Source organism: Sabethes cyaneus, chromosome 1 (assembly GCF_943734655.1).
Source record: "Sabethes cyaneus chromosome 1, idSabCyanKW18_F2, whole genome shotgun sequence".
NCBI classification, from domain to species: Eukaryota; Metazoa; Arthropoda; class Insecta; order Diptera; family Culicidae; genus Sabethes; species Sabethes cyaneus.
This window is the reverse complement of record NC_071353.1, coordinates 167,202,518-167,218,784: the sequence shown is the minus strand read 5'-3', so window position 1 is coordinate 167,218,784 and position 16,267 is coordinate 167,202,518. Positions and strand designations below refer to the sequence as shown.

The 16,267-nt window shown below is 41.3% G+C and overlaps 1 protein-coding gene across 2 annotated transcripts in view; it reads left to right on the top strand.

Moving 5' to 3' along the window:
- Positions 1–4,974: 4,974 nt before the first annotated feature.
- The window catches only part of LOC128739614 (protein phosphatase Slingshot), a 29,268-nt gene continuing 17,975 nt past the window's right edge, over positions 4,975–16,267 (top strand). Inside the window, exons 1-2 of one of the 2 annotated variants that reach the window (XM_053835112.1) lie at positions 4,975–5,672; positions 11,896–11,942. In XM_053835112.1, the coding sequence (XP_053691087.1) occupies positions 5,610–5,672; positions 11,896–11,942 (110 nt within the window). In that variant the 5' untranslated portion in view covers positions 4,975–5,609. Of the gene's footprint in view, positions 5,673–6,391; positions 6,582–11,895; positions 11,943–16,267 lie in introns of those variants that run through there. The other variant, XM_053835118.1, reaches the window with a different exon arrangement.

The window sequence follows — 16,267 nt, the reverse complement described above, 5'->3', positions numbered from 1 at the left end:
AATTGGCTCGGCAGTTTCGATTAAAATGGTCTATTTTGAGTACTGGCGAGAGGTAAGTCCCATAAGATCTATAGAGCTTGCTAAGCCCAGTGCAAAAGGCTACAAAAACTTATCGTTTATCACTCAAACGTATGTTTTTTTTACCGGGGTATAACTGGGGAAAAACAAAAACAAACGTGTAAAATCAATGTAAAATCTAACAACAGCAACAACAAATCGCGCATCGATGTGTGCGTAAGGTAAACGTCAGCAAGCTCAATATTGCCAAAGCCTAGGCCAAAGCTCTTGAGCAAGAGGAAACGCATTAAGTTTTTTTCAAGGGTAAGCCGCTGAGAACATTGTTGCAGGCTCTATTTTGGGAACAGCTCATCTCATTGATTGCAATTCATTTTACAGTTTGTTACACACTGTGGCACCTTTTTTGACAATCCAGCTTTTTACGAGCCATAATGGCGGACGTGTTCGTAATATTTGAACAGCATTTTTGACATTTCCCTAATACATCGCACGTTTTCTTTCCGTGCATTCCTTTAGTTTTACCGTGAACGCGCGGAAAGAAAACGTGCGATGTATTAGGAATATGTCAAAAATGCTGTTTAAATATTACGAACACGTCCGCCATTATGGCTCGTAAAAAGATAGATTCAATTTTAAAATGTTAGAAACTCGCAGCCCTGCGTTTGTTTGTTATTGTTGAAATTCGATTTTCTTTGTTTTGCCACACACAACGGCTTGGAAGATTTATAATAAATAATTTAAAATGAACTAGAATTCACGAGGTTAGTAATTTATTTAATAAACTAAAGCCGGATAAAACAGTATTTTTTTTAAATTAAAGGTTTACTTTTCGGACAAGGTAGAAATAAGTAAATTTAAGAAAACAAAAACACTGCAGCCGATCGTTAACCCATCTAATCGTTGAGGAAATTCAACGCATAGAAGGAATGCGGATCAAGGCCGAGAGTTTGCGTAATGAAGCTGCCGCTGGAGTAGCTCCACCTCGTGAGATTTATAGCCAGGAAGGCTCGTTAGAATTTATGAAAAACTATACTTGACTATAGTCAACTACAAATCCAGACTACGAGAATTTACTTTCAGACAGCACTAATAAACCGATTAACAGAAACTAAATGTTCGATTATGAATTTTTACTGTTAATGAGTCAGCAGCACCGTTTTCCGACGAATGTAAACAAACAATATAAAACCCTATGGCACTTGCCCGTTTGCTTACGGAACAGTTTTAGCAGGTCAGAAAACAAATCTTTCCGATCAGTACATTCTCCTGCACGAATTTTTTAAACCAATATTCTGTTAGAAACTTTGTCAAGAACAGTTTTTATACTTTTACTACTACCCAAGTAACAATTTCAGGCTGATCAAACGCTTTTATAGCTGATTTTATTCAAACTGTGGCTGATCTATGGTTTAGGTTTAGAAATAAAAACCTTTTTTCAGCTCTTAAACATCTAAATCTGGTGATTTTATCAAGCTTCAGGCTAATTAATAGCTGCTTTCGAAGCTGCAATGAAGCTCAATAGAAACTTTTTTGCGCTTTTAAATTGCCAATTTGCGCAATGCTGTCAATTCTATTTTTAGAACGCGAAATAGTTTTGCAATCTGCTTTTCCAGTCGCTTAATCAACGCTTCGTCAACCTTTATGCAGCCAAAAAAAAATCTATGTTTAAATTTAAAAAAAATGGAACGCGGCCTTTTTTATTTTGCTGTGAACATGTTTCGATATTTTTAATTTCGAATAACTTTAATTCGTACAAGTGAGCTAGCTAATTAAAAATGCATGTCTTTTTTCCGGGAATTGAACCCCCCAAGGAACAATTTTTGCTTATTAAACGTTTCACCGACAGCTTTTATTCAGCACATGCTGTATAGTTGCTTTTAAAGTATATCTAAACACCTCTGTTCAATGCTTATACAGTTGGTTTTGGAGAATTTAAACAGCACAGTGCTGAATATGGGCGTGGAAGATACGTTTGTATGACTGTTAGGCAACGTACAGTAAAACGTTTATTCAGTACGCATAGAGATGTTTATTAAACTGCTGCTAATGACACTGAAGCTACGTTTATTCCACAGCAGTTCAATATTTAGACAAGCAAAAAGAATAAAATATGCAGGAAGTAGCTACTGTTATTTTATTTTGTGGGTTTCGTTATTTTCATGTTCACTTTTGTATTCGTATTTTTATAATTTAATGAGAGACTTAGTAGGAAATCGTTGGTTGACTCAAAATTTATCAAGCCTGCCATTATACTTTTTTCATTCATCCGGATTCGAACTTACATCCTGAAGATCGGAAGCCATCGACGAACACATCTGAGATAATCTGACAGATGACAGGCGCCGAGTTTTTAGCCGATGTGTATTTACCAGTTTAAGTTTGTCAAAAATGGGCTAAAATACATTTAAGGCCTGAAGAGTAGTTTCTTAAATCATGTTTGGCATCTGCTGTACAAGATTGCTTTAGAAGTATTTATTCTGCACATGTTAAACATTTAATAAACTATTTGTGCTAAAGTATTTCGCTTGTACCACCAGCAATAACAGCAACATAACACACTCACAACGCAAAGGTTTTTTTTCTCTTGAATATTGACGACGGTGAGCGGTGCTACTGAGTGAAATTCACTGGAAACTGGAAATCCAGAACTTTCGGCTAGCTGCGAACATTGTGTGCGATTGTTCAGTTAGTTAGCAGTGATGTTATTAGTTAGCAGCAGTAGTGATTAGTTAACAGCAGAAGTGGTTCGTGCCAGTACCGCAGAGGAATAGTACTTTTGTCACCCGGCAGATAGTACTGCTTCCTGAGCTAAACGCTACGTATATTTGTCATCGGATCGGATTTAGTTTTTTCATCTAAAAAACAAAAAGCAGCAGTTGATGGCAAGAGCAGCAGTGGGTTTTTTGCGCACCGGCAGCGGGAGCTGGTCACGCGATTACGGTACGGCGCTACCAGCAGTAGTGGTATCGCTACTATGCCACCCGACCATAACAATTCTGGTGGCTTTAGCCCGACGCAATTCATCTCGCTGAGCAAATCATTGTGAGTAATTCGCAAAGCGTCAAGCAGAGCTGGTTGCCTTGGACGAGGGATAACGACACGCCGAGGGAGAAGATACATACCGTCCAGACAACAACAAATAAAAGGATTGCCACGACCAGCAAAGACTTGTCTGCTAAAAGTGGTAATGAAATTTTTTTCTATTCTTAATCTGTAAAAAAAAAGAAATAAAGTGTACCTAATATAAATTTATTTATATAAATTATGAAGTGTAAAGTATAAAGTGTCATTCAAGTTATTGGTGTTATTGGCTGCCATCAAGCACTATTTATTCCACACCTGCTCTTGGTGGTGCTACTGATACGTTTGTACGACGATTAATCGACACATATTTCACACTTGCTCTCAACAATGCAGCAGATACGTTTGCGCAACTTTCATTCGACCCTTATTCCATCACTATTCCACAGTTGCTCTCAGCAATGCTGCTGATTCGTTTGCGCAACATTTATTCCACTTTTATTCTGCACGTGCTGTCAGCAATGCTGCTGATACGTTTGCGCCACGTTTATTCCATCCTTATTCCACACGTGCTTTCTGTAATACTGCTGAAACGTTTGCACAATGCTTATTCCACTCTAATTCCACTTTTTCTCCACAATTGCTCTTAGCTGATACGGTAGCTTTTAAGCGACCGGTATTCCACACCTGCTCTTAGCTGTGCTGCTGATACGTTTGCACAATGCCTATTCGACTCTCGTTCCACACTTAAATAACAACATGTAGATGTTGATTAAAAGCTAGGAAAAATGTGGGATATAACGTTTAAACAATTCGCACTTCAGCAAATTCGCTTATTCAGCACTGGATGCTACCACGCAACTCTTATTCCACACCTGCTCTTTTAACTGCTGCCGTTTTGTTCCTTGGGCCGCCATCTTTTGATCCATAAGCACTCGGCGTATGATCCGCCCCATTTGCATCTGCAGAACAGACAGTGAGAATATCTTTACACATGAAGCCTAGCCCGTCTAGCGTGAAGCAGTCGATAATGTCGATAACTGACAAACTTTTGCTGTCAGCCGAATTGCGAAATTCTGTGATCTGACTGTATGTGTGCTGTGAGCCGAAAGAAAACTTGGTAGAAATTTGTAAAGCTACATTAAAACCCTTAAGCAGACTTAAACTAGTTTGAAAACTGTGAGCCTAATGAAAGCTTTACTCTGCATTTTAACACCTTTAAGCAGCCGTAAAACGGTTTGATGTTTATGGCTGTATAGAAGCAGATTGTTTAGCAGAAAAATCCGCTATTAAGCTTTTTTATCAGCTTTTGGGAGAGAACTGGTTTGAAAAACTTAAAGTAGCTTAAACATTGCTTATTTAAACACCATTTGAGTGCTTACTTTATGCAGCTTTGATCGCCTTAAACCAACCTGTAAACAGCCATTGCTCTTGCAATTCAGCTACCGTTGTTACTGGGGTAGTAACAAGAAATTTTCAACTGTCAAAACAATTTGAAGGCAAGTTTGACAAACACAAGCAAACACACGATCACCTCCTCGATGGCACAGTAAAGCACAGACTGAACAAAATCGCCAAGAGTAAAGTGAATGGATTGTTCTCAGCGACGTACCCTTGGGTGTCAGTCAAAATAAATACAACAAACGCATCGTTTTGGTTGAGAGTGCATGCCTTGGGTTTGATGAATATTTATTTTTATCAGTGCAGTACTGGGTGGTGAGGTGCGGTGATGCAAAAGTTTGACAGCTGTCAATCGCAGTTTTCTTTTTCTTCACGCAATTCTGATGATGAAAATTGGCTGTTGATGATGATGGTGTTGATTCCAGAAACGTGCCAGACTGAACTGAACTGTGAAACTGTGTGAAACGGCATAATAGTTTCTCTACTGGGGTTTACTGCGACTGCGAGCGAGCACTTTTTCGTGTGTGGTTGGTGAACTGAACGACGTGAAGCATTGTGCACTTTACCATCCCAGCGTGTGAACGACGACTTTTATATTATTTCGTTCAGCATTTTCAATCGTTCGTGTTCATTATATCGCTTTTCAATCGGTTCGGTCAGCCGTCGCAGGCAAAGGCGACTTGCTTTGCTGCTATAGTGGAAACGCAGTCAGCCTGTCCCTCCTGATGGTCCTGCTGTCCGTCGTTCGTTTTAGTGGTTGGTAAGCTAAGCCAGCATTTATTTAGTGTTTCTTGTTCTGTGGCACATTTTCTGTACGCGGCTGCTCTTCGCGATCAACCATCAGAAGAAGATAAAAAAGCAGTGTGTTGAAGGCGAAACGAAAAGCAGGCCATCGTCATCTCTCGCTGTAGAGTCAGCCAGCCAGAGCCACAGAGCGAGCAAAAAGTTGCAGAAAGGAAAAAAAGTCTCATCGTGTGTGTTATTTTTTTTTTGCTGCACTTTTATCGGTTCGGATTCGGAGTTTAGTTGTTTGAAAAAGTTACGTTGATGGTTGACGGTGCGGTTGTTTTGGATACTATTTTGTGGACCATCTAGCAAAGGTGTGCACGAGCTACGAGAGGAAGTCGCGAGGAGGAAATTCTGGAATATTTGGTGCCCGCGAGTATGCGATGGCTCTGGTGACCATCCAGAGGTCGCCTAGTCTCGCCAGTTCAACACACAGCTCCAACTCGGTAGGCTATGGTTCTTTTTGCCATGTTAAAATTTTATTGTCAGAAGTCTCATTTTTTTTTTTGTCCGCAAGTGCAGTCTACTAAATTGAATGGGAGATATTACCGTAAACGGTATGGCGATTCCTGCGTGAAATCCATCGAGAGATCTTTTTTTTTCTTCTACGATGTTTGGGTGTAGTATTTTTGCTCTGTCACAGTATGCGTGTACGTACTGTATTTGAATTTGGTGGTGTTTTCGCAATAAATGCAGTGTATCTTTTTTTTTGTTTCTCAACCCGAAGAGTTGAAAATGTGAAAGACAAGTGAGTTTATTTTTCAAGGTAAAATTTTCCTGCGATATTGGAGTTGTGCTTCCAGAGTTAGCAGTCCTTGGAAAGAATCTCTGAAAATAGTTTTCAGATTTTGCGAATAGTGCTGGGTTTAAAAGTGAAGAAGGAAGCAGCGTACGAAAAATGGTGTCAGCACACTCGGAGGCTAATAGTGGAAAATCGAGTTTCAGATGAGTGAGACTGGGTTAATGCGAAATTTGTTAGAATAATGCTTGCTGTGGCAGAGCAGATTTATTAGTGTACCATTTGAAACGCGAACCTATTTCCGTGTATTCGTCATCTCATTCTTGATGATTAATTTCAATCCCAGAAAGTTGATTCGGTCGGTAAAGAAAGTTCATGCCCCTGGGTGTAGTGCCCAACCGAGTCCGAGAGTTGTATAGTAAAAACGGGTATTCGAGGTGGAGCACCGCCTGCTATTTTACTGACGGTGCTTCGTCACCTCTCGTCCCTGCGCGTATCGTTGTGTGTGGCGTGGTGAATGGCAACAAAGGGACTCTGTGTGTGAGACTTGCGTATACGCTGCTGACGGTGAGACGTGAACGAGAAATAAAACGAGTGAAAAATAAGTGATTGTGTGGTGAGTGAGTTTTTGTCGCTATCATTCGGGCGGTGATTATGAATGGCTGACAACAGCTGCTAGACTGATCTCTCTCTATCTTGCTCGTGTGGACAAACGGAGCACCTCGGTTCGGTTCTCATCTCACCGAGTAGGTAGCACAAATAGGGCCAAAGACAAGATGCTGATAGAACTTTACGTCGATGGTTTTTTACGCGGCTTTATGCATAAACTAGGTTTTCCAAATAATACAGGTTGCTAGGTTACCCCTGGTTATTTGTTATTAATGTAATTGAATGTTAAATTTCAAGAATTTTTCAATGCAATAAAGTTTCTGTTTAAGGATTTGTAGGTATGGCTTTCGCAGTTTCTATTTTTAGTACAAAATTTATATAATTTTCGGAAAGCGTCTAAAATTGACTGTTCCTATGGGAGCTGAATCTTTCAATTTGCACAAATAAAGTACGTCAACACTACGCATAAACAGAATTCCTGCGCACCATTTGTTCGTTGACTTCAGGGCTGCATATGATACCATCGACCGAAATGAGCTATGGAAAATTGTGGATATAAACCGCATCCCCAGGAAGCTTATCAAATCGATTCAATCTACCATGGATGGTATAATCAAGATAATGGTCTTTCATGCCTGCTGTTCAACAAATCTCTTATGAACCGAGGGGATATCAACACGATCTTCAACCATTTTGATCCGCGAAGCCACGGGTCTTCAACAAATCCGTCTGTTTTGCCGATGACATGGATAGTATCAGCAGACAACTTTCAAACCTTATTCAGCAGCTTATTACGAAAGCTGTTCTACAGGAATCACTGGAGACATACATGTGAGAACATTGAAAATACTTTAGCAACTGGCAGACTGCAAAAAATCCTCGCTAAAGATCATTCAAATGTGCTAGGTACTTTGGAAACAGAGAATGGCTTCTTTACCAGCTTTACTAATGAAGCATGAGAGTTAATGATGAGAACACATTTTCCAAAGTGAACCGGCATCGAGAACTGTTACTACACTGAAGCTGTAGAGAATATCCAACAGGAACAGCTTTCACCGCTAATTGAATATGACCTTTTTGCAGGTCTGATACTTGATGCTGCGATACAAGTCCAAACTAAACAATATCCTGGGGTGACGATCAACAGTCGACCTCCCACTTCATGGTGGGATAAAGAGTGCTCCGATGTCTATGCAGAAAGGGACCATTCATTAATGACGTCCATTGCTTATGGAAGGAGGGGGTGGCAATTTTGTGACAGGTGACAAAGGGGGGGAGGGGGTCTAGCCAAATGTGACATCCGCCGAAGAAAATTTTATTTTCATCAAAAGGTTGCACAAATTTGTTTCTCGGTCATTCATCACTCAGCGATTTATCTTCAGACATCGTCGAAACAAATAAATGAAACTGATTCTCTCCTACCTTTGCTTCACTCAAGAAGCGACTTGTTTGATTGGTTGAACAGAATCTTTCAATTGAAACTGGTAATTGTTCCAACTGACGGCGCTTGACAGTCAGGCACAATTACAAAATTACAAAAAAAATCTGTAAAAAAGCAGCAAAAGTCTACTCGCCGGGTAGAGAAAGTTAACAAAAAAAAAACGTGGCATCTTTTTATAGGATCGTTAAAAAGATAACTCTAAGATCAGTTTATTCGGAAAATCTCGAAATTTAAATTTCTGTTTTTCGAGAAAATACTCGACTGTTATTTTCTACTAGTTGAGCCCAAATCTTACGATCCGGAAAATATAAATGTCTGTTCAGAATTCCGAAGACTGCGGGTACATTCCATTGGCCAGTGTTTGCGAAGATGTTTAATCTTTGTATTAGTTCTTTGAGTTCTTATATTGCATAATATAGCTCAAGAAGTTGCACCTAAAAGAGCCATAGCCGGAAACTGAAACAAATAGTGTTTATGGTCGTATTGAATTTTATTTAACTAAATAAAAACTTCTGGCTGTTTGCACCATTTATGTTGTCTGAGTCGATGTCGAGCAGTTGAATCGAGCAGTTCAGTCGAGTAGTTGAGCCGAACAGTTCATTCGAGCAGTCGAGTCGAACAGTTGAAACGAGTAGTCTAGTCGAGCAGTCGAATCGAATGGTTTAGTCAAGCAGTCGGGTACAGCGGTTAAGTTTAACAGTTGAGTCGAGCAGTTCATTCGAGTAGTTGAGCCGAACAGTTCATTCGAGCAGTCGAGTCGAGTAGTTCATTCGAGCAGTCAAGTCGAGTAGTCCAGTCGAGCAGTTGAGTCGAGTAGTCCAGTCGAGCAGTTGAGTTGAGTAGTCCAGTCGAGCAGTGGAATCAAGCAGTTGAATCGAGCAGTTGAGTCGAGTAGTCCACTCGAGTAGTTAAATCGAGCTGTTCAGTCAAGCAGTCAAGTCGATCTGTCCAATCAAGCAGTTGAGTCGAGAAGTCGAATCGAACAGTTCAGTCGAGCAGTTCAGTCGAGCAATCAAATCGAGTAGTCTAATCGACCAGTCTGGTATGTAATTGGTAATGTAATTGGTATGTAAATTGGTATGGTAGTCTTGAATGTAATTTGGTATGATTGGTTTGTGTCTTTGCTTAATGTGGGCGATTATTACCACGAAAATACATATCGCGCCCCTCGTTTTGGCGACAGACATAAGCCTCTTATATAAATATGTGTGTTTTTAATCATAGTCTAACTCTTAAAAGGTTCAGCTATTTTTATAAACCGGTTTTTGGTTTCAACACGCTTTTCTTTTTCTTATTTATTTTGGGTTTGTGTGACGTCCAAAGGGGGGGAGGGTAGGTTGAGAGTTTTGTGACACAATCGGACAGAGGGGGGAGGGGGGGTTTAAAAAAGCAGAAATTTGGTGGACGTCATTATTGAATCGTCCCTAATATGTTTTACACTGATGGATTACTATTAAATGGATCTACTGCCCAGGTAACCAATAAGCATTTCCAATGCAATTTAAAAGCAAGCCAATAAGCATTTAAGTAGCCTTATTTTGGCAAAATATGCGGCTACTTTACTGCTAGCCCTCTTATAGTGCTGACAATGCTTATTTGCAGCTAGTTACCAACAAGAAGAATTTAAATAGAATTGTGGATGCCAATTTACAACAGTTATGCAGTCAAAAAGCTGATAAACAACAACCTGCAGTATAAAACGCCAGGGATGCTAATAAACGACTGATTTACTGCTTATTTTAATGCTTATTGGTTACCTGGGTGGCTTTGGTGTCTTCAACGTTAATTTCACCGCTTCTTACAAACTCAATAATCCAGCCTCTGTCTACGTAGCAGAATTAGCTGCAATTCAGTATGCTCTAGGGATTATTGACCAATCGCCCCTAGATCGTTATTACATTTTTACAGATAGTCTCAGTGCTATTCGCGCTTGAATACCTTAGCTGAAAAATGTTTTCATATTGCTTTTGTGTGGATACCTTCCCATTGTTCAATATCTGGCAATGAGAAGGCTGACACATTAGCTAAATCGGGGGCAATAAGCGGTGAAGTTTTTGAGAGACCTATCGCCTTTAACGAATATTATGCTTCTTTACGTCAGAAGACGTTAATTAGTTGGCAAAACTCTTGGGACAATGGAGAACTAGGAAGATGGTTACATTCCATTATTCCCAAAGTATCAACTAGAATGCAAGGTATTTGATGAAATAGGAACTGATCTGCATAGTAGGGATAGTGCCCCGTAACGCTGGAATGTGTCTAATAATGAAACAGTGATTAACAAGACTGCGGTTTCATATATACCGTCTGTGCGCAATCAGATTCGTAAGGCGGTGAGGTTGTGCACGGTGAAAAGGGCGAAGCCATGTATTTAACGGTTGGCACCACTTTCGGAAGCGAGATTTAACTTGTTTATCGAACTGTTTTCGTTCGTCGATCTTGATTACTTCGACCCTATCCTGATCGACGTAGGGCCTTTACTCGTGAATCGATGGGCACCTGAAAATATTGCGCTCACTGACCACCACCACGGACTCAGGCAAGGCGGCCATTCGACGCTTCCTGGTGCGAAGATGTTTCCCATTGGAAATCGGGAGCGACAACGGTACAAATTTTGTCTGTGCCAGCTGAGAACTCAATTCACCCTCAGCGGCACATATAGGCGGGTCATGGGAGCGGTTAGTCCGTTCAATTCAAAGTGTCTGAGAGCTGAACTCTGGCACCGCTGGGTAAAGCAGTATCTTCCTGCAAAAGCAAGTCGCAGTAAATGGGTAGAGGACTCAACGCAAGTGAAAGTAGGCAACTTGGTTTTCGTCGTGGACGAATCCACACGGTGTGGGTGGCAAACAGAAACAGTATTGTCTGCTACGAAAGGACGCGATGGTGATGGACGAGTTAGACAAGCTTTCATTAAAACTCAGCGGACTGCTGCATTGACCTGCCATGAAGATTGCTATGTTAGGCGTCGAGGAAGGGATTAGTTCTGCCCATTGATCGAGTTTCTGGGTGGCCCTAACCTCGTGCCGGAAGGTGCTTGTGATAATTAAAACCTGCAATTTAAGGTAAAATAAATTTAATTAGCAGCTGATAGCTGATTGCTATTTTACAAATGCAGAACTAACACTACTATCTTATCAAAACTAAGAAACATTTCCAGGCCAGAAAGGGCTGACTTCTAAGGCCGACAATTAAAAATGAATACTAAATCAACTGACCGAGGCGAGGCCGCCGGGCGAGACACAAGGCGTGTGCCAATTAGGTGCCCAAAAACGAGCGGAACAGTCAGTCATCGCGTTCAATCACGTACCCACGCCTTTCCTTTCGGTGTTTTATGTTTTTTAACAATGCAATTTTCGCTTCGCTCTGCGCTAACTGTGGCGGGCACACACTCGCGAAAAGTGCTGCTGCACCAAAGCCACACCGCATCGCGGTTGCGAAACGAAAGATCACAACCTCTGCTGCGGGGTGGTGGTAATCCGCATTACTCATCGGTTAGGATTTTTTTTTCTTCTTCACGCCATTTGATTGCGCGCACTTGTTTGGTCGTGTGGCTTAAAGTCGTCCCGACGCGACGACTGCATTATCGAATCGCGCACCGATCGTTGATCCGCTGTCCGTGCGCCACATTTACAGTTCTAAGGCTGACAAAGTTTTCAATAAAAAAACTTTTATGAGCTTGTCATCAAAACGACACTGATCATGACCGTCCTTCACGCCGTCGGTCGCTGGAAAACTTCGTTTTGATGCAAAGTCCTTTTCGTTGGTGACATTGCCATTCGTTCGATTTCCCTTTCGGCATCATCAATGACAAACATCTTGTCTCTGATACTTATAGATTGACTAATAGTATTTTCCTTTTTGCTTTCCGTTTCTTTTGCAGGATACAAGCTGTGCGGATGATGAAGAAAATGCTAAAAAGAACAAGAGGTGAGTATTATCATCAGCTAGTAAAAGGCGATGCTCTGATTCAGTCTAGGTTCAGGTTCAGTACTAGGTAGCAGTTTGTGAAAACGAGTACGAAACTGTGTTTTTGGAAAGAAAAAATTTAAACACTTGTCCACTGACCATGTGACATCCTAGGTTGGGCGTAGCCTAGTGCCTAATGCCCACTGTTATTTGATTTGAATTTTTCTGGCCGCTTATTTGAATCCTGCAGATCGAACGCGTGCATAGTAGATTTGTTCGACTGGGTTGTGCAATATCTCCCTCGGCGATATGCAGTGAAAACTGCTTGCATCAACGACCATTCGAACTGTAAATCGTTTGTTCTCACCATCGTTCCTATCAACTTGTAGATGTAGTGTAACAGAGTCTTGCTCTTGCTGTATCAAAAATTCCCACTCTTTTCGGTTCTGGGCTACTTGACGTCAATTCGTTGAGCGCCTCGACACACGCAAGTCGGCTTCAACCTGGTTGAGCCATCTAGCACGTTGGGTCCCTCTATTCCTGATGCCGGTGGCGTTCTGGAAGAAAACAGATTTCCATTTCTTCAGGATTTGTCGGAGAGTGAAAATTTGACCCGTAGTAGCACGGGCCTCATAAGGTTTGCCGTCTCTTAGATATCGACAACCGGGACGCCATTCAGATGTGCATCGAAGAACTGCTTTCACCCTGTCGACCACCTCGCGCCCATTTGTGATCGAGTTTCCCTCCTCGACCTTATACACATATTAGGTTTCGGTGTCTATCCTTTACGAGATTGGTTCAACTTCTCCTTCTCCTTCTGGTGCTTTTACCTCCTCAGGATACTGGTCAACTCATTCCGCCCTCCTCGATACTTGGCCAAATTTTCGATCGTGCCAATGCTGAGTAGAGATGGTCGGGTAGCGGAAAATTTACCCGAAACCCGCATCTCTACCCGTACCCGCCGGGTACGGGTCGGGTTCGGGTATTGAAAAAAAATAATTTGCGGGTTCGGGTCGGGTACGGGTTCCTAATTTTTGGTTTTGAAACCGGGTACGGGTCGGGTCGGGTATCTATTGACCTCATTTAACACTAAAGATTGTCGGGTACCCGGACCCGTACCCTTGCCCGACGGATTGCGGTCGGGTTCGGGTAACAAAAAAAAATAAACTTGCGGGTTCGGGTCGGGCACGGGTTTTTATTTTTTTTTTCTTAATCGGGTACGGGTCGGGTTCGGGTATTCAAATTTTCATACCCAATGCTGAGTTAGTTTTTCCGAGCTCTTTTTTTCCTCTCCATCGCATGTTCGCATTCCCCATCAAACCAATCAATTCGTGCACTCGAGTTTTTTCATCTAGCACCGTGGTTACGGCCTCATTGACGGCCGAGCGTATCCTGCTTCATCCGTTCTCGACGGTCTATAAGCACTTAGTTCCACAGAGGAAGGCAGAGCTCCATAGTTAAGGCTCCAAGGTAGAGCGTAGTTCTCGGCAACGCGCGGGTCGTCTTATTGCCGAATGCTTAACCGAGAAGAGCGGCTTTGCCGCGAGGTATAAAAACGAAAGCAAAGCCATGGGATTAAACGTCCTTTCTAATACTCGACCCTTCTTTATCGACAGACTTCGCAGCCGGCTATTAGAGTACAGGACAGTTACGGGGCTAGTGCAAAAATCCTACTGACTCTATCTAGCGGCACCGCCTAGCCGAGATTCGAACATACGATGACTGGCTTGCCAACTAAGCCGCGAGGTATATGCCATCGATAGTTTTAAACGCATGTGCTACTAGCTAGTGATCCGAGTCGATATCCGTACCCCGTAGGGGCATATGTTGATGTTGTTCGAGAAAAAACCGGTCATCGATGAGAATATGGTCGATTTTTTCCTTCTCGTCGTCGGGCCTGCCTTCAGTACACGTTTATGATGGTGTAGTTGAAGAAATGGTTTTTAAAGTAGGACTACGTCTTACGGCATGGTTTGAGATAAGGTGCCATTCCAAAAAATAAAAAAATGCGAGTCACGAAAAAAATAAAAAATTTTGAGTGCTAATAGCTCAGCGGTTTCCCGATCGAGCTTCAATATTTTTGCCCCTATCGATCGGAAAATCTACGCATTCACATCAATAAAGACAAATATTGATTTTTAATTGCGCACTATTGGAAAATGAAATAACGAAGCACTGTCCACCTGGAAATCCTTGCTTCGTGATTGGTTGGAAATGGCGCCCTCATAGTTTTAACGTATTTTTAGAAAAAAAAGTGACTTAATCTTTGCGTCCCAACCGGTCGAAGTTTCTTGGTAACGATTGAGGCTAGACCAATTTGATATCTGTGCTTGTGAAGTAAACCAGAACAAATGACAAAGTCTCTAGTCTCAACCAAATTTCTTACGACCGCGATAAAACCTAGACCAATTTGATGTCTGTGTTAGGGAATTGTGCCAGAAAAAATGGTCCGGCAGATCGCAAATTCTGCACGGCGACATGATTAAACCAAGGTGAATTTGATATCTGTGTTGGAAAAGTTCGATTCGGTTTTAATTAAATCGTGAACGGAAGAGATGTGCTGCTGATAAAATGAGATCGAATTGGTGAAAGGTAACAGGAAAGCAATAATTTGTGTCCTTGATTCTGTTAAATTGTTCCGAAATGCACATGGAAATAACTATGAACATGTAGCATTTATACATGAAGAATCGTATTATTACATGCATGGACACATGCTACTATCACCACAAGGAGACTTTTGTAGCCCTACGTCACCTATGCGGGCGTGTTTTGTACACAACCTCTGTGATTTTTAGTTATGTTCTCAGCTTTTCATCTATCTATACCTACCTTCTGTCTTTCCTGAATTACCTTCTGTCTGTCTGTCTGTCGATATGTTTCTTATAGAATCGAAAACCACTGAACCGATCGGCGTGAAAATTTGCAGGCAGGAGTTTTTGGGGCAAGGGAAGGTTCTTATAATAGTTAGAGACCGCTCCGATCACTAAGAGGGGAGACTCCCATACGAATGAAGCACATGGATCATTAGAGAACTAATCAAGCAAATGGGACCAAATTTGGCATGTGGGTGTTGTTGGAGGCAAGAATTTTTTCCATGGTGAATTGAGACCCCTTCCCTCTTTAGGAGGGGAATTATGACCCCTCCCCCCTTGGGGGGCTCCAATACACATGAAATACAAATTTCCTCTCGAGAACTAAGCAAGCAAATGAAACCAAATTTGGAGCATGTGGGGGTTTTTGAAGGCAAGAATTTTTTTTTGATGAATTAGGACTCCTCCCCACTTTATGAGGGGGGCTCCCATACAAATGAAATACAAATTTCCTCATAACTTGAGAACTAATCAAGCTAATGAAACGAAATTTGGCATCTTGGGGTTTTTGAAGGCAAGAATTTATCCTACAATGAATTATGACCCCTCCCCCTTTTAGGAGGGGAGGTTTCCATACAAATGAAACACAAATTTCCTCATAACTCGAGAACTAATCAAGCAAATGCAACCAAATTTGGCATGTGGGGGACTTTGGAGGCATGAATTTATTTTATGATGGTTTGAGACCTCTCATCTGTCCCACTGTGGTAGTGGGATAGCGACTCTCATACAAATAAAACAGATATTTTTGCGTAACTCAAAAACTAATCGAACTCAAGAAGTTTTAGACTGTTCCATAAAACATTAGTCAATAAGGCTACTACAAATATTTTGTCAAGTTTTTGTTCTTCCAGTGTTGGGAAACTGAATTTTTTAATCGAGTCGAGCAAAACTAACGCATTTTTACCTAAAGTTTAAACGTGAAAACCAAATCTGTTCTTGCTTTTCATATACAGCAACGATTAGTTAATTGGTGGTTCGCTAATTGGGCTTTGTGACGACTTGAATGTCAAAATTGTATGGAATTTTCGAGTTTAGAAATTTCTAACAACTATTAGTCGGCCTAAGGAGTGCAGTCCTGGCCTGGTCCTGTTTTCCATGCAAAAACCTACGAAAAGAAAGAAAAAATTGCGCAAATTCTATTGTTTCAATTCCCATTTCTGTCTGGTGTAAGACGCGTTAACATGAGTGTATGGAGTCATTTCTCGCGTTCTTTACGCTGTAGAGCCCACAGACAATTGATTTTATTAAAAAAAAATTCGACTTGCATCCCACAGATTATTTTTTGCTCTCCGAATTTTGAAGCCAATTTCAAAAACTTTGAAAATAATTTGCCTGCTCTCGCTCCGCTGTAGCACCCGCTTTCTGGCTAAGCAATGGGAGGAGTTTTTTTCAATTTTCTGTGAGGAAAAATTGCAAATTTGTATATTAAACTACCTATGCTTTCACAGTTACGTAACTGTTACGAGACTT